Source organism: Aptenodytes forsteri, unplaced genomic scaffold (genome assembly GCF_000699145.1).
Source record: "Aptenodytes forsteri isolate BGI_AS27 unplaced genomic scaffold, ASM69914v1 Scaffold15, whole genome shotgun sequence".
NCBI lineage: Eukaryota > Metazoa > Chordata > Aves > Sphenisciformes > Spheniscidae > Aptenodytes > Aptenodytes forsteri.
In genome coordinates this window covers 23,089,759-23,117,552 of record NW_008795129.1, presented here as the reverse complement: position 1 = coordinate 23,117,552, position 27,794 = coordinate 23,089,759, and the positions used below count along the sequence as shown (strand labels likewise).

General features: G+C 40.5%; 1 protein-coding gene across 1 annotated transcript; it reads right to left on the bottom strand.

Annotated features, from left to right (window-relative positions):
• Positions 1-11,039: 11,039 nt before the first annotated feature.
• Positions 11,040-25,313, bottom strand: GPR26 (G protein-coupled receptor 26). Its single transcript, XM_009277943.1, has 3 exons — positions 24,646-25,313; positions 18,931-19,044; positions 11,040-11,271 (listed from the first exon to the last, which is right to left on the bottom strand). The coding sequence occupies exons 1-3, from the start codon at positions 25,311-25,313 to the stop codon at positions 11,040-11,042; spliced, it is 1,014 nt and encodes a 337-aa protein (XP_009276218.1).
• Between the last annotated feature and the right edge of the window lie 2,481 nt (positions 25,314-27,794).

Genomic DNA, 27,794 nt, shown 5'->3' with positions numbered 1-27,794 from the left:
AATTAAACAATTTGATTTTGACAGCTTGCCTGTGGGGAGTGGAGGGTTTACAATAGAAAGAAGTAGGAACGATAAGATAATAATGCAAACATTTTTGGCTGGATCCTGCCCCAGTGGGTCTTTTCCTCAAACACTAGCAGAATGAGAGGCTTATCCCAACACGTTAGTGTAGTCTTGCGATTGTCAGTTTGGACAAATGGTAAATTTAAGATTTTGGGAGTATTAGGTTCAAGCACACAACTTCAGAAACAGAGGTAGAACAGAATAAATCAAGCCAACATTACTTCTTCCCATATGCCATGAAAGTCAGGATATTAAATACATAGCAACAGGAATTACTGCTGTGTAGAAAAGGTATATAATAATTTATTTTACAGTTTAAGAAGCTTACAGAACTAATGAAAGCAAAAGTGACATCACATATAGGCAGATATAGGAAAATGCTATGTAGCTGTAGTTAGTAAAATGGGAATTAAATGTGATACCTGGACAGCTAAGGTGCAGTATTCATTTTTAAATTATTAAGTTGGATGTAACGATGAAACCATTAGGAAAGATGTCAGAACATCATTCGTCATCTTGGAAATAGGTTCTCTAAAGCACTTTCAGGAAGTGCTGAAAAGAAAAAGAAAACTGAAAAGAAGTATTTGCATTTTAAAGTGATAAAACTCCTTACCAAAAACCAAAGACAAATAGCATTAGCTATGTCCAACCTCAACTGGAAAGCTGAATCATTTAGACTGCTTAAACTTAGAATGATATGCAGTGTTTCCTCCTAGTGTTTCCTTCAGCTGAAGCCTCTGTGCATGTTCAAAATGACCATCAAAGTTAATTGATCCTCATTATCAAATATAATGGTTCAGCATATGCATATTCAGATATAGGGCTTAAAGATTAATACAAGTAATTACCTGGAAAATGCTGTGTTACAATGATCTGAATTGGTAGAGTTTAATTAAAAAAAAAACCAAACAAACAAAAAACCCCAAGTGCTTCCTTATTTCAGTGTCAAGGTGAGCTCATAGCGAGGGGCTCCAGTGCTACACACGTGCTAGCCAGAGTACAGGCAGAGCAGGAATGGCTGGAGCTGCTGCTTGCTCTTTTCACTTGCTTAACTGGAAAAGCATCTCCTGAGCTATATCTCCTTCCAAAAGCACTTTTCCTATGTTGAAAAGTAGTTGTTTAATCTCTTCTTCCTCTTCCTCTGGAACGCTTTTTCTTTCTGTTGATACAATGCTAAACATGAATAGCAGCTTATTTACTGCCAAATAATTGTGTTTCGTTTGCTTTCTTTAATTTTATCTTTCATTAGAGTCCTTTTGTCAATAAATACATTGGGAATATTCTGGGAGGGACACTAACACAAATAATTTGAGTAAATGGCACCGATATATATGTATTTCCGCATTGTTTGCATGGCATATCTGCCCACACCCATTGGAAAACAGTCCGTACGGTCACACACAGGGATATAATATCAGTTTAGGTCAGCTAATGGACCATAAACCACCAAATAGCTCACAACCTTTCCCCTTGAGAGGCCTCTTGGCCATCTGGTGATGTGCTGAGATTTACCTTCTCATGTACTGCTCCAGTGTGCGGGGACTGGACTGACTCAAGTGATGGACTACACCTCTTAAGAGCCAACGTACATCTCTTTATTTTGTGTCGGGACTCCTACAGCTTTGGCTAGGCCCCTTTTCTACATTGTACATGCCACTAAATACAAAAGAATAAATAAGCAGGTTTATTGTTTGAGGTGTCTTGCCATGCTGGATGTACGTCCACTGGCATTGCAGCTTGTTTCCTTCAAAAATCGGGGTAGCAGAAGTTGGCATGACACTTCTAACTGGACTCTAGCACGATGCTGGCAAAAGAAAAATATTTTATAACCATGTGGATGGCAAATCCTTTGAAATGAGATGCATTTTCCAGGATAATTATTCTGTCTCTGCTAAATCTCCAGGCAAAACTTTCCAGGAATTAATATTCCTTTGCCTCAGCCTTTGTAATGTGAAAGGCAATATTTAGGTCCTTCCTAAGGGATGAAAAGCGGCAGTTGTAACGGAGACCAGAACACAATAAAACATCCCACAGATTCAGAGGGAACAGCCTCCCAGAATCTCTCACGTTGTGTTAACAGGTTTTCTTTGGGTGTTTGTTTGAGCCTGGAGCCCAGGACGGATCCGTGATGCTGGGAAATGTCTTCCACCTCTGAGAGGACATTGTTGTGGCATTGAGGGTTTGCAGAGCCAGCATGTCGCCAGCTTCTCTCAAAGACAACAGTGAAAGTTTTGCATTTGGAGCTGGATTTGTGCATTGCCTTCAGTACAAATTGAAAGTGGCTATGAGCTGAACATGAATAAATTATCTACCTCGTCCAGCCCTGCCAGCCTTTCTGAGAGCATGGTGTTAATCTGTAGAGACTGTGTGTGTGTGTGTGTGTGTGTGTGTGTGTGTGTGACAAGAAGGGAGGGCACACACAGCGAAAGATGGAAAACAGAAACTTATTTGCTGAGCTGTTTAAAATAAAGGGGGGAAATGGGAACCAAAGACATAGCACAAAGTAATCATGTTGCTTAAATCAGAAATTATTCCATGTCTGAGAATTTTGAGCTCTTCTGGGGTCTCTTCTGCTTTTCTACAGTGGAGATTTAATACCTGTAAGGGAAGCAAAAGAGCCCTTAAGAGGCCTAATCTGTGCGCTGGAGTGGAATTTAATCTTCAGCTCAAATCTCTGTCTGGAGATCACAGGGAGAAGACTGGAGATATTTGTGTTGATTTCAATGAGTGCTTACCCACATCTGAGTATTGAAGTTATGATGTTGTTATTAAAGCACAGTTAATGATTAAACCCTGTGAGTCAGCAGAAGAACACATTTGGGCACAAAGAATTCGGACTTCATGTAGACAATAAAAGACCTCTGCTCTGTGAGAACTACCAGCCATTCCCTCTGCAGGGTATGTCTCTTGTGTGGTGTTCAGGATGAGTTTGAAACCTCCCGAGACCTTTCTGTGGGAGCTCTGGGTGGCCGAGGATGCTCAGGGAGTAGCAAGAGGGAGCCCCACACTTCCCGCTCCCCCCTAACCTTCATTTCACGCCAACTGTGAAACCTGCTCAAGTTGTCAAGGAACAGCTAAACTTAAGTAGGACCGTGTATATTAAGACTAGACATATATGTTAAGACTGGACATATGCATTAAGATTCTCCAATTATTTCACTCACGTTGCTCGTAACTGCAGTGAAGTAATATTCTATTGCAGTTGACTTTGTAGTTGTTTTCCAAAAATGAGCAGGACCGATCAGGTCACATCATTGCAATGATGTTACAGGTTTGACTTTTGCAACAATGAAGTGAAACAGACTTTTTAAAACATTAACTTTTATATGAAAAAATAGCTCACACCAAGTCATTTAATCATAATCACATTTCATTAACAGTAAATTTAACAAAATCACAATATACATATATAGTATGTATTTATTTATATACATCACTTTGTATTAACCATTAACTCTATGTAATAAAAATATATTACAACATTTGATATGTATTCACAAAGCACAAGCTGTTGTAAACAGAATAGACAACACAGGCCCCATTATTAAAAATTTGAAGTCAGGATTAAAATTTAATTTATTGTATTCTTTTAAACTGTAGGTACTAATATAGCAGAATTTTGTGTATCTGCCTTTACATGAATGAATCTGTATCTCTGAAATATATATTGGGAGACTATTGCAGTTTAGCTTACCTGGGACCCTAAAGTCCATGTTAACCCATGGCACTCTTGAGCACATTGTCATTACAAATTGGTCTGTGCATCTCTCTATCCATGCAATTTAGAAAGGTTTTATTTATATTGCCATTTTTTCCTAAATAAATAGCCCCTGCAATTACATCCCATTGTTATATAAAAAAGTAAAATGCAATAAATTATAAGGGTATATTTATAATAATATAATCAAAACATGCCCTATCTACAGCAGCTATTATCAATGTCATTTCAGAACTATCTTTCTTCAGACTGGCTAGGTGCTTTTACAAATCGGAAACCATCTATTTTCATTATTTGCAAAACAAAACAAAAAAGTTTAAATACATAGGCTGGACCTTTTATACCTCTCATTGTATGAATGGTCTTTACTTATCCAAGCAACCCCACTGCCCTTACAGCAAGGATTTGTAAAACCAGACCCTAAAATTTTTTTTAAAGCAAATAATCATCTAATAATCTAATCTAGGGAAAAATATTTATATCTAACTGTATCTGGAAAGACTTGTAATACATTACATTCCTGCAAGAATTCAGAAGGGAATGATTAGTGATTGCCAAATATATGGGATTTTTTATCCTAAAATGACCTCAAGAAAATAAAAACACTGTAAAAGAAAAAATCTACGGTTTAGAAAAATGCCCTGCTTATAAATAAAGGTAAATCAAGGCACCTTTTAGTTATCTATTTCTATTTTCCAAGGCAATCTGTGATAATGATTTTTCAAACATCGTATCTGGGAAGCCCTATGGTTTCTGTTATAAAAAGACCCGTTCTTTACTCTGGCTGATGCAAGTAGCTTTATTTTACTTGAATGAGGTTGGGCCAGATGGCAGAGCATGGAGAACTTGTCCCCAGCCTTGTCACGTATTTGCTGTGTGACCCTAAGGGCACTGAGTATTTATTGACATTTTTTTCCTAACAAAAGTCATTCAATTCATGAGAGTTCTTTTTTTTTTTCCCTCTGTAACTCATTGATCACATTAGCAAAGCAGGAGGAGTAGAAATTACCTGTCTTTGCACAAGCATTTTGTTGTCAGAATGGTGGTAATGTAGACCACTAGCAGGGTTTTCTTTTTTTGGTTTTGTTCAAGAACTCAAGCTAGCGTATTATCACTAAATAGGACTACCTGTGATGGTCAACAATAGGAAGGTTATAGACAGCTTTGCACCCTGGGCCACGGTGCACTCCCACTAGTATCTCCCTAGGATGAACTGGCATTTCATTCAAAAGCACTGCTTTTCTTTTTCCTTGGGAAGTCTTGCTGGATCAAATCCCAGGAGGATGGAGGCTTTCAATTTTTTGTTCTTTGTATGATGTTAAAAAAGGTTTGCTTTAAAGCTTTAATTGTATAACTACAGTGACTAGAAAACAGTTTCCTAGTATTCAGTAATAACTCCAAATGGAAATCTTTTTCCTAATATATCTTTGTAGATTATTAATCAATCATGTGGACTCGTGCCTTTGGGTACCTTGAAACCATGTGCAATAGTATTTCTTCAACAAAAAATCATATTTTACTACACAGTTACCACACATGCATGCTGTCATACAGCTGATGCATTTGCTTCTCAATACACACATTTTGGAAGTGCACTTACAGTCTATAGGGCTAACCATCTTTCTTATAAATATAGACATATATGATAAACTATAGCAACCTCTCTAGTTCATTAGATCAGCATTATTCACTTAAAAACCAACAATCTTAAATACATATTTACATGATACACACCAGAACTACAGGTAAGAAGTAGACATTTTACAAAGACCAGCAGCTCTTTTCTCCATGTAAACTTTTATACCCCCCAACAGGGACAGCTGCCTCTTTGAGCAGGATGATTTTCATAAAGAAACTTCACCCATCAAAGATTTTTGATATACTGAATGCTGAAAGCATAAAAAGCAAATAAAAAAAAAATAGATTTAAGGCTAAAATATTATTGTTCTCACTTATTCAGGCTTGGGTAGGTTACAAAGATATAGTCCCTGATTCTGCAAACACATAAGCCTATGCTTAGCCCTAACTATCCAGGGCTACCCGCTGAAGCAAACACGTAGTGACCATAGGATCAGGATCTAACTGAGCTTGGAGGCTTGGCTGCTCTTGTAGCCTCAGCCCACTCTATGGCAGCTACTGGGCTTTGACAGAAACTTTACCTTTCTCTTTGGAGTGAATGGATGGCTGAGAGACCTGGAGAGCTCTCAGTATGGAAATAGGTCACCAGGAAAAGCCTGCTGCAGAGAGGGTAACACATATTGCAACGGCAGCAAAGCCAATTTATAGTTCCCAACCTTCCTGACCCTCAGCCTCCCATTCACATCTATTTCTGCCCCAGTTTTGTAACCTCTAAAGTTGTTCTGATGCAGCTGTTTTTGAAGTTAAGTCTAAGATGTCTTCCCAAAATTATTTTTTAAAAGGAATTATTTCCAGGGAGATTTTACTGTTGACCTGAAGCGGACTAGGATCAGTCCCAGCACTATTGCAGAGCAAACAGATGCATTGGCAAAATTGAGACAGTAAACTACAAGAAGAGGCAGTGATGTGCCTCTTGGGGGCTGGATAAGATGATCTTCAGAGGTCCCTTCTAACCTCAGCTGTTCTGTGATGCTGTGATGCGCGTGGCTACTGCTGCAGCAGTTGTCAGGCTTCATAAGGACTTGTCTGGAACTTTTTTAATATCTAGATTTGATTTTTTTCAGAAATAAGAGAGGTTATAAAAAGTTTGATTAAGGGTCACTAAAAAGAGGTTGTTGGGGTCTTTTACTGAAAGAAAAAAACAGGGATAGAAGTTCTTTAGAGAAGAGTCAGGCAGTTGCCTGACATTGCAATCGGGAACGTACGCACATGAGGAACTCACTAAATCCTATTTACATCTTTCCATTTGTAAATACCATGAAAACAGGGCCCTACACATTTAGAAGACAGATCTATAAAATCTGGATATAGTTATCTAATGGGGCCCGATCCCCAGATGAAACAACCAACTATTATGTTGATTTATGTCAGGAGAGGACCTGGTACTTATTATTTATTCAATAAACTCTTATCAGTCTCTCAGAGTTTTTGCCAAATGCGATTACCCAGATCTTCACATTCAAACTGGCTCAAAAACATAACATAAACCAGGTTCCTAGTTCACAGTTAGGGCTCTGAGATTATATAAATAACTGTAAAATGAACAGAGGTAAAAGCTCAGAATCTGCAAAATGACATAGTGGACCAAATTCTGTTAATCTTCTGCCAATGTTCTGCCTGCCAAATTTACAAGATATGAAGAAAATGTTAATTGAACATGCATGTGAGAAATAGTTATTGCATATGGATCGCAGATCCCAACAAACAGAAAACTGCATATTGCCTAAGCAGCTGCACAATTTTTGCACATGCAGTTCCATATTTTGGGCACACATTGCAGCCATACTTTACAAACTTTTTCAAAAATATTTAAATAACAAATGGAAAATCCCCCCCACGCACACACACGCATTTGTGTTAGACAAGAGAACAGTTCCGTTTCATGATCCGAGATAATAAAGTATTGTGCATTACATTTACCATCATTATTCTAACTCACTCGAGTCAAAGTGTTGTATAGTACATATAATACTCAGCAGACAGTTACTATATCTACATATAGTACATATAATACTCAGCAGACAGTTACTCATATCTACATTCATCACTTAGACATACATTTTAGAAAATTTTGCCAGTTGCCTATAAGAATTCAGCTGAATATCTAGCACTTAACAAGCCACAATATCATATTTCTAGTATCTTATAAAATGTCACCAGGAAATGTTAGGGTATTACTTTTATTTTGTATACTGAGTCAGTTTGTCAAGCACCAGCATTTACAACTCTTGCTTGCTTCAGATGGTAGAAATATGGCAATGTGTCAGAGAGCTGATGTAAGTAAGGGGAAATTACATTTATTCTCTGTTAATACGATTAATTCTAGAAGAAAGGCACCATGAAAGAAAGACAAATTTTTAAACGCATACAAGGGGAGAAATTTATTGCTCATGGTGACACGTAAATCAATCAGTGACTGACTGTGATACACAAGCAAAGTGAGACAAGTCCAATGCTGTATTCTTCTCCATCTTTTACTAGCCCTAAATGTACTTTTTTTTTTTTCCCTGGGACGGGGGAAATTATCTTACTCTGTTTGAATAATTGATTTAAAATTTGAAATCCTTCTGGGGCCAGTTATCAACATTCCCTGGGAAATTATCTTACTCTGTTTGAATAATTGATTTAAAATTTGAAATCCTTCTGGGGCCAGGTTTATCAACATACTAACCTCCCATTGACTTTAGCAGCAGCCCCACGTATAAGTTGACAACAGCTGTGGCCTTTAAAAATCATCCTGTTGCAATTTACTTAAGTAAAAGTGGTCTTAGTAAAACATATAACAACTTGATATAGAGCTTTTTATCTTTTTAAACTCACTAATAATCAACTTTCTAATATCCTGTATTTTTATATAATCAAGTCATCAAAATTACTTGAATTTCTTAAGAAGCAAGTATTGAACTGGGTGTTTTTATCTATTGCACCTGAGAAAATTACGTTAAGCCTAAGAAGTAAAATGATTAAGATGAGGTAGACTATTTAATCTGGCTAAGGGCTAATTTTGAATGCAGTGTTGTAAAAACTCACTTAAATTCTGTGATCATATTTGTGTGTATATTTTATTGTAATTATGATATTTTTTTATAACTAAAATTAGTAGTTAAGCTGAAAATTTTTATTTACATGGTAGTTGATGATCTTTGTTATATTAATTCTACCATTGATAAAGCAGATGAAAATGTAAGTTTATAGATTAACATGGTTTCTTGCAGCTGTAGTACCATGCCAGAGCAAGGGCTAAGGCAAGGCTCTCCAGACCAACTGAGGTATTACCCCACGTTCACTGACTTTGGGGTGAAGCCCCTCACTGAGTTACCTGTCTGGGCTTTGAATCACTGGCCAGCAACTTTAGCAGGGGACACTTTTTGCAAGGTATGAAGGAAGTTGTAGTTGCCATAATGTCCGTTCTATCAAAGACTTATATTCATAGCAGATCTTGCAAAACGGAGCATGCTAATGTTTGCAAAATGGCTGATATTGATCATTTAGCATAAGTGATAGGGAATACACTAATTTAGCCCATTAACCTTTGCTGTCCGGGATTCTGCAGAGCTATAGGCACCAAACAGTGCCCTTTGCTTGGGGGACACAGGAGGTGGTAACTAAAAGGTAATCCCACATTTTTAGTACTCAAGGCCTTATTAAACCACGACATTTTCTTAATATGGTCCTGGCCATATTTTCTCAATATGTTATTGACAGTCAGAATGTGAGCAAGGATAGGTGGTAATATAGCCAGCTATGTATGTCAGCTGTTATTTAAGCTGCCATTGCATGCATGAAACCTAATTAACCAAGGCTATTCAAAATCTGGGCATGTATTTGCCATTTACCCTCACAAAAGAAACAGTACACTTTATGGCCACTGGACAGAAGCTTTCTTGACCTACCCAGCAAAAATTAATTTAATTTCTGATGTTAACTTGCTGTTGTCTTATGGACTTTAAGTCACTTTCTGGAGAAAAATGTGTGCAAAATTAAGGTCAGAATTGGTAGTAAGTCTTTTGCCAATCAAAGTATAAATATGAAGCATTTGAAACCAATAGTTTTTTACCTGAAAATAATTTTAAGAGATTATGAGAATGACACACTTTATTGATGCAAGTTGTTTTAGAAATTGATTATTCCTAAAAATCATAACAGAAATGACAATTGATTAATTATTGCTCTTGATATTCTACAGCTTAATTAATAGAAAACACTTTAAAAACTGTCTCATTTCAAAGTGTTTTCACTGAATTGAGAGAGAATTCTCTGAAAATTACCCAGGAAAGTAATTCTTCATGAGTCACTGGAAGATGGCTTCAGCATCATGTGCCTACGTGACAGTTGTGAAGCCATCTACCAGCTGTAGTTGTACTTACAATGAACTAAATAATGTTTACAAAAATTAAGATACTGTGGTGGTGTCTGAGGAAGTGTGACATGTAGGATTGTCCTGGTTTTGAAAATTTTACTGGTATTTAGGCCTATGTTAGCTGCAGGCTGACCTGAATGCGTGGTAAATGTTAATAACGTTACTATGCATAGCTGCAATCTAGAGCTATAAAGATCTATACTGAAACTTCCTGAACCTCTGCACGTTCAGATGTGGATTCAGATTATTGGCTGTGCTTTCATGGTGGGGAGGGGGTCTATTATTTTTGCTCCACTTGCTTTGGAAATTATACTTTTAAATTCAGCTTGAGGTTCATCTTTCCTTTAAGTAACATATCTTTAGGAAAAAAACATGATTAAACACCTGAGAAAAAAAGATTTAGGGTTTTTTTTTTCCCCTGGACACAGAGCCCAGTTCTGCAGCTTTGGGCAAAGTCCATCTCTTTATAGCTCAAATATACTGGAAGGTAGGCAGGAGGCATCCTGACTTTCCACCCTCTCTATCATTTTTATATTTCTGAAATTTAATGGGGAGAAAACTAATGGGATTTTGTGGAAGTTACTTAAAAAACTTAGAGAAGACATGGCTGAATCCAGCCTGTAGCGTACTTCAAAAGTGATTTTTCTCTTCCTTCAATTCTACAGGATTGTTCAAAAAATATGTATCAGAAGAGGTTGAAAGCTATGTTGGGCACTGAATGAGTATCTAGGTAAAGATTTTTCTATTAAGCTTTTCCTATTAAGAGTTTTTCTACACAGGACCTACTCAAGCAACTAGGTTGGGGTGGTTTTTGTAAAGCCAAGGTGGCAGCTCCATCAAAGGGAGCATTACCTGCAGCCAGTGAAAAATAGAGCACAAATATCCCTGTGCAGCTTTTTAGAATAATCTTATGATGGCACCAGTTTGCTCCCAATACTTTCACGAGTCCTTCTGCTGAGGACTAGCTTTTTACCCTGTAGGTATGCATAACTGCTGATGGAAATCAATGGGAGATTTGTATTTGCGAAGCCTGCAGGACCTCAGATCGATAGCACTCTTTTAGTTGGAGGCAGGAGGTACAAAGCAGCCTGCCTCCCTTAGGTGTTACATGGGCTACTGGAGGGACATGGGCTGGGCTTCAACCTGTCCATGACTGCCTCCCAGAACCTTGACAGCTGAGGATAGCTACTAGGGATAGGCCAGTTACTTTCATTTCCCATATATTTTTTTATGTGTCTTGTATGTCCCATACCAGACTCCTCATTCATTCAGTTGCAATATATTCCGATTGTGCGATTCGCTCGTAAGGGCAGAGGAATTGATGGAGCTTCTTTTGAGGATCTTGTTTATAATGTCTTTCCATGTCTTCTTGTACTGATGCCGTAGCAAAGAGTACACAAAAGGGTCTGAAACAACTTTGCTGTAAGCTAAGCACTTGGAAATGATTCCCCAGTGGGAACTGATGTGGACCACAGAGGATAATTCAACAAGTCTGTGGAAAGAGGAAGGTTGAACGAATGAATATTCATATTAAAAACATGGAGCAACAGCACAACTGTAAGTCACTGACTTCCCCAAAACTCCAATTTATTCCTGGGCAATTGCAAGAAAACAAAGGAAAAGAAAGCCATACTCATGAAAATGTGAATGTAGTCCTTCCCTTATACATTTCTAAGACCAAATGCAAACTTGAGGTCTGTTTCCCAAGGATGGGACTACACAGCTCCTATCAGAGTGTCTTGACCTCCAAACTTCAAGACATCTTTGACTCTGTACATTTAGCTGTACACTTACTGAGGCTGGAAGTGGACCTTGGATGTGTTGCATCCTAAAAGGTTCTCTTGATCATTTTTCTCAATAAATGTTGAAGAATTTAGTGCAAAATGGAATAGCTTCATCAGGATATGAGGCAGTCTTCAAAAGAGCCGATTTATTTGTATTGGAGTACACCTTTTGGAGACTAAAAACTGAGTCCAAATCTCTGATGTAGAGCTGGGTTTTCAACTCATCTGGCTCACTCAGGCCATCAAGACACTTGATAAAGGGGCACCCCTCTCTCTAGAGTACTGTAGCCTAGCCTTATTTTTACTGTCTAGTGAACACCACGTTTGGGATCATAAATACTCTGTGGTCAGCAGGTCAACATTTCACAGAAAGTTTACTGCTGATGAAAAATATCATGCAGCATCTACTCATAAAATCATTTCCTACATAACATATCCTCAACCATTACACTTTTAGTCTCTGTGCCAAAACTTATCCATACGGACAATGTGTGTTACTTTCTCTGATGACTCTAGGGTTTTCAGTCCTAATAAGATCTCTTCTTAGACAGTAACATTTCATTTCATTTTTTTTCTTCATTTAGTGCTTTTGTTTTGTGCATTTTTCTAGTAGTGTGTGTCATAAGATCATGTTTCTGGCAGCTGAAGTTCATCACATACTTAATATAGCTCTAAAGGAAATAAAAGGAGTATAATCTCCCCAGGTATGTTTCCTGATGACTTTCACACTGATTGTCACCATTGAATCCATCATGCACAGCAAATTTAGCCACAAGTATTGTAAAAAAATATTTCTGCATAGCCTAACATAATTTTCTAAATATTGATACAAAACCATACTTTCAGCACTAAATTTTGAGATTGGGACACAAAGTGCCATTGCTTGGTCTCATGGGAGTCATATTTCCCTACCATTACCTATCTAAAAATCCAGCATCTAGTCGGAACTCGTGCTTCTAGGTCCCCTCTAGAGTATCTGAGAAACCACCTCACCAGTGCTAGATAGTTTTCTTAGCCAGTCCAGCTCCTAGAGAGAGAGTTCGATGCTTTCAAACAGATTGTCTGGGTCATAGGAGAAACACACAAGGAAGGAAAATTCATCATTGAGAGATGGCATAATATATCTTGAATTTAAAAACTGGTCAGTTTAAAGGCCAAACATATACATTTGCAACAAATTTAGCAAGGCAAACCTTTTAACTCATTAGGGGAGGGAGGGAGAGAGGGAAGAGCTTTATATAGTCCTCATACCTACACTAGCACAGATAGCTCACTTTGTACTGAGACAGAGTATTTTTGGCAGTGAAGTATTGATAACTCCACAAGATTTTCTTTCCCCGTGTCTTTGAGCAACATTGAAGGGCAGTTCTGTTCAATATGTCTCTACAGCTGTTGAGAAACTATTGATTTTTCTAGAGGACAAACAGCCGCGTGTGCTGCTAGAGAGTCCCACTATGCAATGGCAAATAAGATCTTTACTGAAACTGTCTTCAGCAGCAGGTCCTCTTAAACCTGCCTAGAAAATACTTCAGTTGCTGATGTGTCTTCAGACAAAGCACCATTTCCAAGGAGCATTTTGAAGTGTGGTTCCTGCAGCAGCAATGACAATAGTGTTGGCACTTCAAGCGGTTTAGAGATGAGGATTTTTTTCCTCAGTCATTTTATTCTCATTCCATAAACTTTCACTACATCCTGTTATTTAAAATAGCGGTAGCGGTGGCAGATGGCATGGTCCAGTCATTTGCGCACAAAAGTGGGACTAAGGAGCTTTAATTTGTTACACCACTGAGTACAAGCTTCTGTCTTCTCTCTCTGTTCTGGTTTGCCTAGACTGCAAACTCCATGGCAAAAGCACTGTTTCTTCCTGGATATGTGTGCCGGGCTTAGCACCATGGGTCTGCAGCCAGTGCTGGGGCTTTAGCCACTGTCACGGTATTGGTAATTCTAATACTGAGAATAGTTTTGTGTGCTTTGTGATAGCAATTTGATCACTTTGTGTATCACTTCCATCGGAAGTGAGGCGCACCTGTACAATGATGTTTTTAGGGGTGGTGACATTAGCTAAAATACTCTTTGGGCTCACAGATGTGTGAAACATTTGAGATGACCAGGCTATGTTTCATGAAAATACTTGGGAATTGCTCTTGCCCCTCCACCGGTGCCGCTTGGCTCAGCTGATCACTGTAAGCAACTTTGAGATACCAAAGAACGGCCATCTCTCCCATTTCTCTCTCCTTTCATCTCGACTAAACAAATGCTGTTCTTTCAACCTCTCTTTGTAACTCATGGTTGATATCTTTCTTACAAAGTAGGATCCAAACTCAGACATAATTATCATCTACTCAAGCTGCCAGGGGGTCTCATCTGGTGTATTCTCTCCTGTTTAATAAAATGTAGCTTATGACACCCACGTTAATATGCTCTAAAATGAGAATTGACTGTTTGGAAATTAATCATCTACTGAGTCATATTTACTTTGTAATCTACCATGAGCCATCCTTCTTCTTGTTATTCTCCACTTCACATATTTGATGCCTTCTTTGCATTTTGAATTTCATCATGTTGAATTTCATCTGGTTGATTTACTTTTACTGAATGCTTTACACATGTGAATTTGATTAACTTAATTAAATTTGATGCCTTCTTTGCATTTTGAATTTCATCATGTTGAATTTCATCTGGTTGATTTACTTTTACCGAACGCTTTACACATGTGAACTTGATTAAGCTTAATTAAATTCAGTGGATGCCTTGAATGACCAAAATATGACAAATTTGTGTCTGAGTCTCTGTCGATCAGTTCTACGAGATGTTAACAATCTCCACTTAAAGCATATCAAATAGACACCTCAGGGTTGCAAGCCTAGAGTGGCTAATTTTACCTTCATTGACTGATCAACTAAAAAGCCTACACCTTTATCGACAGAATTTTAAATATTTTCTTTTATTATGTTCCATAAGTGTCCTTGATATTTACACATTTTGCAATTCTTGTGGGGTTTTTTTATAGTAAATTACATTTGCAGATATCAAGCAGCAAACACAGAAATGCAGACAAACCCTAAGCTATGCAATTCCATTTTGCGTACAAACAATTAAATGTCAGTCTTTCAAGGCGTACCACATACTTTATTGCTTTTGAAAGAGGGGTTTGTTTCTCATTTATGAGGGAAATTATATGCATAACTACAATTTTCACGAAAAGTTTCAGCCAAAAAGAAAATATTTTAAATGAAGGAGCATTAATATTTCAGTGCTATCAGTAAATTAAATTCTACAGTATCAACTACATAATTCCCTATCTTGTTTTCATAAGCTGCTCTTCTACTGTCCGGTCTTTAATACCTTTCTATTTCAAAGCTATAAGGTGTTTTGCTGTGATACTTTGTTAATATTTTAGAAACTTATAATTCTGTAGCATGTGTCATGTCAAGTGGTTATCCAATTATTTTATTTCACTTTCAGTAAACAAATGAGAATACTATGTTGAAGATTAAGACCTTGATCTTTTATGCAGATAATACACACTGAAAACCCTTTATATACATGTGCAGTTTATCACTTTAGTAAAATATTTTACTGAACATATATACGTCCAGCTGGAAGCTACTACAATGGCAACATATCTGTTGTGCATTGCTTAAACCTGAGAACTTAACTGAGTTATGGAGAAAATTCTGAATAGACCAGGGTCTCAAACAAGCTAAAACATCTTGTTCAGGAGTGAAACAAAGCTGGCACTGCATTTTGGAGTTGGTAGATGATGAAGTTCTCACAAGAAGAAATTCAGTCCTTTCCCCAAGAATCTGGATCAGCTCTTTAAGCTTGCATTCCTAACATTTCTGTTTGTGTCTAATTCTGGTTTTTTTTTACCCTCGCCAAGTCCCATAGTATCAGAATTAGACCTTAGTTGTTTCTTTTATGTTAATGATATGAATAAGCTGACCATGAGTTTTATCTTGATGTTGATTTTACTTTATTTTCACTTTATTGGTTGGTAGACTGAATCTTTTGTATGCTGTCTTGCTAGTGAAAAAGCCCTATTTTAATGATTGCTTCTTGATACAGAAATGACATCACAGTGATTGTTAGCTGATTTACCCTTAGCCAGTTTGGCCTCTTAAGTGGTGCATATATTAGAACTGGCCAGCTTCTGTAAGGGAGCAGACTTTTGGACTCTTGTAGCTAATCTTGCAAATCTCTTGTAACAAATCTTGCAAACCATTGCTTTTAACCGTTGCTGTTTCCCAGAGCTGCAGGAACCACCAGTCAGCACAGAGATATGAGGATAGCAAGGCATCACAGAGATATGATGACAGCAAGCAGCACTGTCCAGCTTGTACCAAAAGGTTTTTCTATCCAGGAGGAAAATATCTCTACCTCACATCAGCTGAGGCTTTTGACAAAGGCTAGAAGGCCACTTTCTTTGAGTATGTCAGCCTAAGGTTGCATAGGAAAATCATGCATTTATATGCACAGACAGGCAAGAACATAACTTGCAGAGGAATTCTGAACTTGGTTGTCTACTTGAGCAGGATCTGCATGCAGAGGGCAGGCAACCACTTTAAAAACACAGTTTGTTTACCCCTTGTCCCCCAGAGATAATACAAGAGAATTTTAATCTTCTTCTGCCTGTTCCACCATCCTCCTCTGTAACCTGAGGGCTTGGGGCTATGAACTTCTTTCTGATATTACTTCAGGATTTTTAATTTAAAGCCAATTTCCTCACACATTGACAGTACTTATTAACTTACATGAGCAAAGTTCTGTATTTCAGTATGAAATGCCTGGAGTTGGAAATTAATGTTAGAAATTGCTATGATTTATTTTAATTTTTCTTATGAAAAAGCTCCTTGGAGAAAATAGGTTTCAAACAAAGTTATTTAATCGCATAATGCTAAATATAGCAAAAGAAGAGATGTGTGCTAATAGAATTTTTACAAACCGAGAAACAAGCTATGCTTAGAAATAAATAATACGGAGTAATACATCTGTCATACTGGTACACTGGAAACGAATCAAGAAGAATCAGGTTCTATTGATATACTACTTAAGGTCAGCCACTAAACTAATTAGAAGGGTGTTTTCTTGATAAAAAAAGGTGCCTAATCTGATTTTTACCTTAATGTAATCTGAAATATTCTGGTTTACCCAGGGAAGAATTTATCTGGCTGGGGTTATAAGCACAACTTCATTTGTTCATGGAACTGCTAGAAACAGCTATTTGTTTTTAGTGTAGAAGCAGAAAGATGTTGTTATAGTAAAGCCTTGTGATTTGCTGCTTTCAGGCCTCAATTCATTAAGTACTTACAAGCATGTTTCATTTAAGCATATTGCTGATTAGAGCTGGCTGTCCAAATGAGAGGCTGAGCAATACACTTCATTGACTATCTTCTGTTCACTGCCTTGAACTGTGATAGATTACCTCTACCTTGTGGATGCAAAGCGCCGGACATAGTCCAGAAAATAATACTTGCTTACATAATTAAGCTCAAAAGCCTCCTAATCGCCTTGACTTCAACACCCTCAGCCGTATGTGTGAGGCATAGGGAAGCACAGTAATGCACGTCCTTGAATACCCGTCCATGCGGTGTAGTGTCCAGCAAGGTCTCTCAAGTAGCTCAAGACAGAATTCCCCGTAGCCTGTGTGCAGCGATCTCCCTAGACGTGTCAGAACTGAAAAGACCAGGAAAGTGATAGCCTTTACCCCACCTGGCATGCCTGGCCAGTGCCCAAGCCTACCCCCGTGCAGGCAAGCATGTTCATGCATTCAGGACCCTATATTTTGAATCTTCTCATTATCCCTCTCTGTGGCAAAGCTATTAGTCCTCAACAGACTGAAGACTCAGGGGAACACTTAAGTGATCCTTGTACGGACTAAAGGGAGGAGGCTCAGGATTTTTCTAACCGCTCTTCTGTATCTTAAGGCTACTGGGACACAAATTAGGATGCCATAGAGTTAAGAGGAGGTGGGAAGGTGGTGCCTGAGTGCTGGGCTAAGATACCTATGGAGGAGCACAGAAATACTTCTGACAGTTCTGGTTAGAGCACTTGGTGTCACTCAGGATGGAGCCGCAAGCCATTCTGTGACTGTGACAATTTTCATTAAGTTCAGAGACCCAATATAAAATAAAAATTAACCATTTGCAATGAGACAAATACTTTAATATCTTACAGCCTGAGAACTAAGGCTAAATGTCCATAATTATAAATCCTTTCATACCCTCTTAGAGTGTGTGGCATGGAGTGTCTTCTTGTGACTACTAAGTGAAAGTGACGGTAAATCTAGTAACACTGTTACAAATGTATTTGCAACATTGTTACCAATAAACAGCGTGAATCAATTGGCTATTATTATCATGAACATAAAATCAATGTGACATGCAGGTTTCCATTTTTACCAAAAGACTAAAAGACCTTCTTGTGAATTGTTTTGTTAGAAATAGAAATTCAAGATATTATACTGAACTGGAAAAACTTAGGGTTGGCTACATGCCCACTTATACTGAGTCTTAATTCAGCTTTTTCAATGATTTTTTATGATGGATCTGAGTTTGGCTGAAGTCAGCCCCAATAATTTCTATTTGATAGTATTGGAATAGGTGAGACTTTAAAAATATTTTTTTCTTTCTCTGTTCTACATAGCAGCATTTCATTTTTTCCAGAGTATTTTAATAAGGAATGCAAGTTGTAAATTTCCTTCAACAACTAGATAACACTTTTCTGGATATACTCACTTTCTAATACTTTATGTTTCATAGGAGTAATTTTGTGTTTCCCACAGGAGCCATTTCCAAAGATAAGCTAGTAGATAGATAAGGACATCTGACCATAAATCACAAGAATTTTTTTTAGCTATGAGCCAGAACAGCTTATTTGATGTTTATGACTAATAAACTCTATCCAGTCAGACAAAACTATCATTTAAGTTTGTGGACCATGTTCTTGCCTCAGATGGATCTTGTCTGACCAGATTTTTACAGTCTGATCTATTCAGACAAGTGTCTTCCCCTGCAGATCACGCCCTGAACCGGGGAGGCAATCTGAGGAGTAGGTAACTACTTGACCCGAAAAAAGTCTGCAAAATCCCGTAGACTGACTTCCTAAATCACTCCCATGCGATGAACATATCGACTGGGTTGACTGAACAGAGTTTGGCCCACAGACTGCATCAGGATTGTATCATATAAGTGCTATATTTTATACGGTTTTGTTAGCTCAGTAAATGCAATATCTGTCACAGGAGTGGAAATGGTGCACAAAATTTTCACAGGAGACTTGAATCATTTTCTGGTTCAGTGTGCCCTACTTCTCTGAGTTAAGAGTGCATCTCAGTAGTCTTTTCCAGTATGTAGGTTCACACTTACCTTGTAATTACATAAGGTGCAAAACAAAGTATAAAAGTACCGATAAAGGTACTTATTTTCTTTGTTGCTCGTTGCCTCCGTCTCTTTTGTTCTTCTAGACAACGCTCTCTTACGCTGTGTGACATTCAACACAAACAAGAATATGAATCATAATATCAGGTAGCAGATTTTAATGGCTTTACTTAAGGAATGATGGAAATCAATTGTTCCAGTAAGTGCTGTATTCACATAAGCCAATACCAGGTGTACTGCATTTATATGGGACAATAACAAGTATAAATGCATCATATGATCATCTTACCCTCCAAAAACAATTACTGAGAAATACATGATTATATATTTATATGCACACACCCCCCTTATATCGATTTATATATAGTCAAATTCAGCCTTGAATTTAATTTTAGCTCCTTTTTGAATTACTGTAAGCTGTATTTGCAGGCCAGAGTTTGCCTCATGATATTTGGAGATGTGGAAAACATCCAGAGAGGGGTAGGCAGCATGCTACTTCCCTAGAAACACCAATTCCAACACCACTATCTTAGGAGAAACTTCCCAGCAAGATAAGCAATAAAACACAATAAAATCATAATGGGAAAAAACATGCTCTGAACATTCAGTCCAACATTGGAGCAATCACTATATCCCATAGCTGTGAACCGTGTGGCCATAAATCTTACAGCAGCCTGTGCAGCTCTGCATGGCCGCCGTGCTGAATGCTTTGCAAAGCCAGGAATTATATGACAAATCCACAGCGCTGTGATGTTCTGACTCCTCACCTCAAACCAGCCTTGTTCCCGACTAAACAGATACAAATTAGTCACACCCTGGGTATTTTCCTACCTGTGGCAATTTAGGACAAGAGCTTCTCCTTTGAGTTTCCCGGTGGTGGTCTCACCAGGCCACCAGAGAGCTGCTAAGACCCTTGGTGTGCCAGCAAGGTGATGGGAGCACAGGGCTGAGACCACGCTTCCACTGCAGGAAATCCCCTTTGAAATCAGCACGTGTGCTTGCCAAAAGAATGATAACGTGAAAACCCATCCTCCTTCTCTACCCGCTTGTGTAACTCCTGTGCTGGCTGTGCATTTTGAGGGAAGTGGATGAGTTACTGTCTTCTCCAGGCAGGTGAGTTGGATGGGCAGCACTCGTATCTCCCAGAGCCTCAGGGCCATCTGTACCCGAACTAGTCCCTTTGGGAAAGAGCAAATCCAAAGCCAGACCGCACTCCTGAAATCCCTCTCCATCCACATGGCAGCACTGCTACGTGTTGATTCATTGCACAGGTCTTGTGGTAAAGCAATCACGTCTCGGGCAAACTGAACGGTCTGGCCCATGTGCTGCATTTTGTAACTGCTTGGCATTGGTCTCTGTTTTTATTGTAAATTTGTAATTGATGACTCACTGTCAAGTTCCACACATACATATGTTAATAGCTGCGAGGTTTATGGACATACCCTTACGTTCTTTGCTGTACCTGCAAATGTTTGATCATCACCTAAACGCATGTTATATCCTGAGGATCTCAGTGTGCTTCCATGATCCCTGTGGCAGTGAGTTTTTATGTTACCTTTTCATTGTGTTAAAGAAAACGTGTTTTCTTTGATCTGTTTTATATACGGTCTTACACCGCCCGTCCCCAGAGCAGCTACCATGATGGCAAAATGAACAAAATACTGAAGGAAAAGGTTTTTCTGCTTGAAATAACAAATCATCTTGCTCTTAAAGAATATGCCTAAGTAGAGTGAAAACACATCTAAGAGCGTTACATGTTCTATGTCTGAGTTATTTGCAGCGAGAAATGACAGCAGAGAAGGAAAAAAAAATCCACCTTTTCAAGGGAACCTATGTGCTTTCAGTTCTGCAAGAGCTGGAGAACTTGGAGTATTTTTAGGTGCAGACAGATGATCTTAGAGGTTTGACAGCTTTGCTTAAGACCTGTGTTATTAAATTCATAGTATCCCAGGCACACAGCGATATAGGAAAAGAAATCTCCAAAGTAGGTTCAATTAGGGTGTTGTTAGGGTGTAGAGGGTGGTGTATTTTTTTGTCTCTAACGGTTTCCCCAGCTATATCTTTTCCCTACTGGCACACACAAAGCTGTCTTTTACTCCTGGAGCTCACACATGACTTGGGAAGTCCTGATAGACTTCAACCAATTTCTTTTTTTCAGCCTTTCCAGATGTAGCTAATAAATAGCACATCACAGAGGAAGGTATTTTATCTCATTCCTTCATATAGACAACATACACAGATGGGTATTTTGCTTTTGCACACACGTTTATGCACTAAGATAAGAACATATATGCAAGTTCCGGTAGTGACACTAGTAATAGAACTGGATTATCGACTAAGCTTTCATTTAAAGATTTTAATATCCTGGAAAATCTGAGATATATCCCTTTGAAGGTTTGGTATTTTAAACAAAGTTTATGAGGTACTGGACCTTAAGATCTGGAAAGCTGGATACACCAAAAAAATAGTATAAATAATTTAGGTGAAGAAACACATGGGTTAAGCACTTAAGTGAAGTCTTGCCCAAACCTCTCACAATACCTAAGATTCCTTGGTCTTAAGAACAAAGTCAAGAAAAAGCAGTATCCAGTAAAAATGCCTAAGCTAACTGGAAAGGACATGTGCGCTAAACATTCACACGATTTTGTGTGGTATTTAGAGGTTTCCTTTGTACTCATCTTGAATGATCTTCAGAAGATCACTCGTGTCTTTCCAAGTCACAGGTAATAAAGCCATCTGCCATAACGCCTGTCACTAGACCCCCTTACGGGTGGATTCTGAGTCATAGGAAGCAGAAAATTGTCCATATGCATTTCTCAGTGTTGAAGCTAGACCGTGCAAAAAGCCAGAAAAGTCAGGGTGGTCTAAGGTGGGATTACAAACTTTGTTTTCTCATGTGCCTTCTCCCAGCATCCACGTCTGTGTTGTTAGGTACTATAAATTTTCAGGTACACTGAAATTGCCTGTATATATACCACTTATATAATTCAAATGATGCATTTGTTATGTCAGAGCTTTATGAATGTCACTGACTGCTCCAGGAGACCTGCAGCCTTTGTGTAGCTCTCACAGTAGGGAAGGCAATACGAGGTCTGACCCTTTCAGCAGCGGTAGCTGTCACCAGTTAAGGCAGCACCACCATAGGCCAAATCAGCCTACATTTCTGTAGTCTAGAAAAGAAGCTAAAACTCTCCTTTCTTAGAGAAAAGCACTAGAATAACTTGATGCGAGAGATAAATAATGGTTAGTAATACAGGTTACTCGCAGTGAAGTGCTTATACAACTCTGTCTCCTCTGAAGAAGGGAGGTATCATCCCCACAGCCCCATTGAATCCACCCCTCAGTGAGATGATTATAAAATGCAGGAACACCCTCAAATTAACCTAGACCAGAAAAAATGCAGAGGAGGAGAAACACCATTGAGATTTTTTCCCTTTTTCTAAGCTTTGCTGTGCAGTCCAGGCATACTTTAAGCATTAGGCATAACAACTGCTATTTCAAATAGCCCCAGTGGGTCTGTGGCATTGCCCTGGGAGTAACCACCACACCTCATGGTGCGTGCAGGAACTAAGACCAGTCGAGGCACAGTTTAGCAACCAGACAGCACGTAGGACAGAAGGATGTTTTTTCCTCTGTGTGACTTGGTGGATAAGGGAAGATTTATACATGTGTTTCTCAAGAACAGTAACAGGACTTGCCCGAAGTTCTGCTCCGCATTCTTGGTCAAGAGACAGATCAAACAGCTTAACTGGAGAATTTTGAGCAAATGTTGCTGTTCCTCTAACAGTGTGCTGTCCTGCCCTGATCCTTTCAGAATTATTTGCCTTAGGCTTAGGAATCCCCAAAATATGACCTTTTTTGAGGACAGCCACATGTGCTTTCAGTCCTGCAGCTCTGCTCCTGGCTGGCTGCAAATGGAGAGAGCTGGCGTTTGCCTCCAGCTTGCAGAGCAACGGACAGCAAGGGGGGTCAGGTGGGATGCCTGGCATGGGACTGCCCTCTTCAACTGCTCTCAGCTTTCCTCTCTTCCAGGCAGATTTCCTCCTCCCCTATCAGACACCTCCCTGCACTGACAGCTGCCAGCATTTTTCTGAAAGACATTTCCCTTCCCTTCAGTCTCTGACAGAGACAGTCTGAACTTTAAGATCCAGTCTCTGACTGTCTCCCAAGCAGCACACACATCGCTCACAGCCGCTCTGTCACCTTACCTAGACAAACCATTTTCTCCTTTTTTTCCAGGCAAATACATCAGATTCTTCCTTTTCCAACCACCTGCTCCAGCCACACTGAGCCCTACGCCAAACTAGTTCCTCTGAGCAAACCAGGCTTATTTCTTTCCACGCTGTGACCAGTGCCTCTGTTTTCCCCTTTCCAGAGCTCACTCATTGACTCTGCCACCCCATCCCAGTCATAGCTGGGTCTTAGCCCCATCCGCCCCAGCTCATCAGAGCCTCTCAGCCCTCAGTCAGGAGACACTGATCCATCAGCCACCCTGTTCCACTCTGTCCTGCCTCAGCTGTGCAAGTTAATTTCTCAAATCCCCGTTTCCCAGGCAGATCACTCTGGCTTGTCCTGCTGCTCCCTTATCACCAGCCTGGTCCTATGTCCTTCCAGCTGTGCCTGTTTTGGTCCTCTCCATTTCCTCCTCTCCGCTTCTCATGGGCAGAGCCATTGTGTACTCACAGTACACACTGACGTTCTCCTTCCCCGTGCACCAGGCACCTTCCCCAGCTCCTCACCAGGATCACTGCCTGTCCAGCACCACCCTTGGGCTTCCATCCAGCAAGGCTTTCTCTCCTTCAGCTTTACTGCTATGCTCCCCTTACTGACTCAGGGAAAACTGTCTCTCTCACCCTCCCTCCTCCAGCCAAACCTGCACCCCTTCCAGATCCAGACAGAGCCTATTCAGGCAAGATTTATAGTTTGTGCATAATCCCTGACGTGACTCTTTTGCACAGCATCCCAGCACGCATTCATACCCGTTTGGTGCTTGCCTTCAAGCCCATCATTATCCTCCCAGCACCCGCAGACTTTTCTCCTCCTGTGCTTAAAGACTCTCATTTGAAATGAATTTTATACATCACTTGCTTGTCATATTAACATTGCTACTGAAGTCTGTCTCACTTGGATTTAAGTATAGGCATTCAAGCATATGCATTTTGCAGATGTTATTCCCTTACAGTTCTCTCTTCAGGAAAGATAAAGTTACAGAGAGCACAGCAATAGGGAAACCGCCGGGTGAAGGAGCGGCATGCAGCACCCAGCTTCCCTTCTGAACTCCAAGTGAAGGGATATGTGCAGCCTCAGCCTGCCGCCTTTCAGGGATCCAGCAATGTTTTGGGCTGACAGTGCCAAAAAATGCAAATCTATCGACCACTAAATCCACCTTCGGAGACAAAGGGCAGTGATCCGATCACTATCTCAAAGGGAAGTGCATGCTCAGCCAAAACTGCCTGTTTCTTTGCTCTCCCTCCCAAAACAAGCCCTTAAGCATAACAAAGAAGAGTTGCTTCTACAACTGGAAAAATAAACACAAGCAAAAAGAAACATGCAGAATAGAAACTGGCAAGAAGGATGCTTGTTTTCTCCCTCTCCCCATCCCCTGCTGTGATACAGAACAGACTGTATGTAACATAACACTGAACCCGTCCTCACTTCCTCTGCGGTGAATAGTCTCACTTGCTGAACACACAGGCACCTTACCTGGGATGGATGTCCACAAGCAGCACCAAGGTCTGCATAGTGATCACGTCAATCCGCTTACAGTGAAACCGTGCCACCTTCAGTACTTTTAAATACGTGAAACACAGGACTATAAGGGAGAGGAGGAAGCTGAGGGTGTGAAAGACCCCAGTGAAAATCACAAACTGTGTCCTATCCTCTGGTCTCTTGTTGTACAGGGTGCAGGAGGCATAGAGGTGATGGAAACCCACCCAGGAGAGAGAAGCTGCCACTATCGGGAACGACACCGAGTGTAACCACATGTAGCTCAGTATGAGAGCAGCATCTCTGTACCTCATTTTGGAGTGATAACTTAGAGGGAAGACCACAGCAATCCACCTGTCAATGCTCAAAGCTGCCATGCTCAACATGGAGTTCGTGGTGAGAAAAGTCTCCAGGAAGCCCACAATGTGGCAGATCTGATCTCCTCCTGGTTGACTCTTGTAAATGATCCCAGCCAAGGTCAGGGGCATGTTCAACACAGTCATCAACAGGTTGCAGAAGGTGAGGTTGAGGATGAACAATCCCGGGACCTGCTTGCGGATGTCTGCGCTGTACAGGAAGCACATCAGCACCAGCACGTTGGCCAGCAGGGCCACGAGCATCAGCACCACCACCACAAAAGCCAGGATCACCTCCCAGATGCTCATGGTGCGTCCAGTCACAGGAGGGACATCTCCGAAACTGCACCGTGCCGGCACCCGGGGAACATGATGCAAGGCACGCTCACCTCGCCCTCCTGCTCGCACTCTTGCATGCCCTCCGTATTTTTAGAAGAGCTGCAGGTTTTTTTCTCCAACCTCCCCCTCCTCGCTGCTCCTTTCCACGTCAACGCTTTCTGAGACGTGCACAAAAGCACTGGGAATGCCCATCAAACTGCGAGGAGGGCTTAAAAAAAATCAGCAGGACTGAACCACTGTCTCCATTCGGTCCATTCAAAGGAGAGCAGGTTATTCTGAGAAACTGCTCTCCTGAGATCCCCAATTATCAGCCCCAAGCTTGCAAGCAATTCACCGAGTGAATCGTGCTCTCTTTCTCTCTTGCTTTCTGTCTCTCTCTCTCTCTCTCTTTCTCTCCCCTCCCCTCTCCTCCAACCCTCACTCCCTTCCAGGCTGAATGTAACCTGCTTTTTATGATCACAGATAAAAACCCCATTAATGGATTAAAGCATGCACACTGCTAGTGATTTGCAAATGTGATTATGTCATCCCCACTCCACAACCCCTCCCCTTCTCCTTGCAATTGTGACTAGGCTTTCCTCAAGAGAAATACCATGCTTTCATTTAATTGATTTAGCCATTAATTTGCAAACAGCCATGTAACCAAATTCCTGCACTCCAGTGTGTTTCCTACATTTCGGCGCATCACTTTCACAGTTGCTGCTTGCTCTCAGCCAGGTCAGGGGCTTTCTTTTCTCTTCATTAGCTGTGTTCAAAAAGATGGGGGAAAATGGATGTATTCTGCTACTTCTCTGGAGCTGTCATTAGGCTACTGGAACAGTTTTACTGCTCTAGTTTAGCACTTTGCAGTCCTGTGCCTCCAAGCATGATGCATAGGAGGAAAATGATCGCCTCCCCTCCTCCTTTAAAAGCAGGGAAACCAAAGCCCCAAATGCTGCTGTACCATGCCCAAGGTCATAGAGCAGGTGAGTGGCAGAGACAGCAACGTGCTGCTGGTCTCGTTATTCAGTCAGGCTTCCTCCCCTTCAACAGCCTTTGCTTCTTCCTAATCAAAGCCTCCCGCCCTGTGAGGGTGAGCACCCTGTGAGATCAAAACCAAGAAGCAGCTCGGCAAAGGAAATAGGAATGAGTCTGTATTGCACATAATTAGGTGTTAAAATTAAGTTTGTTTTAAAGGACGGAGTGGGAACTGTTTTCTGATTGCCTTTCCTGTCTCTTTAAAACAATTGTAACTGGGAATGTTGAGAGTTTGCAAGCAATCGGGACAGCTTTCTCATCAAGGCAGCCAAGCCTTAATCCCTGCACAATAAGAGGGCAAAAGATACCCTGCAGCACAGTTATTGTGGCTTAGTAAGTGCCTCTGCATGTGTGCAAGAGCTAGATGCTTAGGCAGATTTTTCCTCTGTGCTTGCAGCCCTTGCCAGAGCCATGCATGCTCGATTTACAGTAGCTGTTCATTGCAGACACATGGGCTCATCCGCTCAGTAGCAGAGCTGTCACCCTGCACAGTGTCAGAGCTGTGCATGTTGTAGGAAGGCCCCTTCTCTTCAACTTTTATTTTGTTTTGTTTTCTTAAACCAGGCTTTAAAGGGCTAATAGAGACAGAAGACTGTAATCAAAGACAGCTGGGACTCTCCAGGACAGTTTAGCTGGGTACGCAGGTCCTCGAAGCACGCACTCAGCAGAGGAGGAGTGCCTCAGGGTGCAGAGCCCAGGTCTGTCCCCCTTTACCCTTTTAGGAGAGGTAGGCTAAGGAGATGGAAGAGAAGATGCAGATCTTGCCGCATGGCACCAGAACCTCAGCAAGTTTCCTTCTTGGGTACGAAGCAACAGCCCTGGCTGAGAAAGATGTCCTAGCATCAACGGCCTGAGTGGGGTGTCCATGTTACAGTACTTAGCATGACACCAGCTTAAAGCTCAGCAAGCAAAGACAGCTGCAGGCCCCCAGGAAGAGGCCATGTGAGGGAAGCACTGAGGAGAAAAACTGGAAAGTTTCTAAAGACATGGCAAGACTTGCTGGGAGACTAGCAAGGAAGGGAAAAAGGAAGGGAAAACCTGGTAACATATGGGAGGCAGGTACTCTGTGACAGCGGTGGAGGAGAATCTCATGCCTACTTGGTGTCAAGGTGACACCTGACTCCTCTTTCCCACACTCAGCCTCCTCCTTGACTCAAATCAATCCTGCAAGGCCCCCAGCTGCACAAATCATTCAAGGCCCAGCAGCACAGGCACTGGGTAATTTAGTCATTTATCTTGCTTTGCAACATGTGAGGCTATGGGTTTATCAGGATGGTTTCCTGAAGCAGTGTGCTGTTTTTCCTTTAGCGAGCTGTGGTGTCTCCTGGATTCAAAAGCTCTGCTCGTGAGTAATCCCCTGGTGTGACAGGGGGTCTGGCATCAGTGTCAAGCCCAGGTGGACAGGGAGGGAGAAAATTTGCATCTGGAGATAAA

Bases quoted from the DNA above. Each gene is read 5' to 3' on its own strand.
- GPR26 (XM_009277943.1), bottom strand. From the start codon at position 25,313: ATGAGCATCTGGGAGGTGATCCTGGCTTTTGTGGTGGTGGTGCTGATG. The intron at 19,045-24,645 runs GTAAGGTGCCTG...AATGTCACACAG, and splicing joins CTTGTGGACATCCATCCCAG to CGTAAGAGAGCGTTGTCTAG. The intron at 11,272-18,930 runs GTAAGTGTGAAC...CTCTTTCCACAG, and splicing joins GCACCTTATGTAATTACAAG to ACTTGTTGAATTATCCTCTG.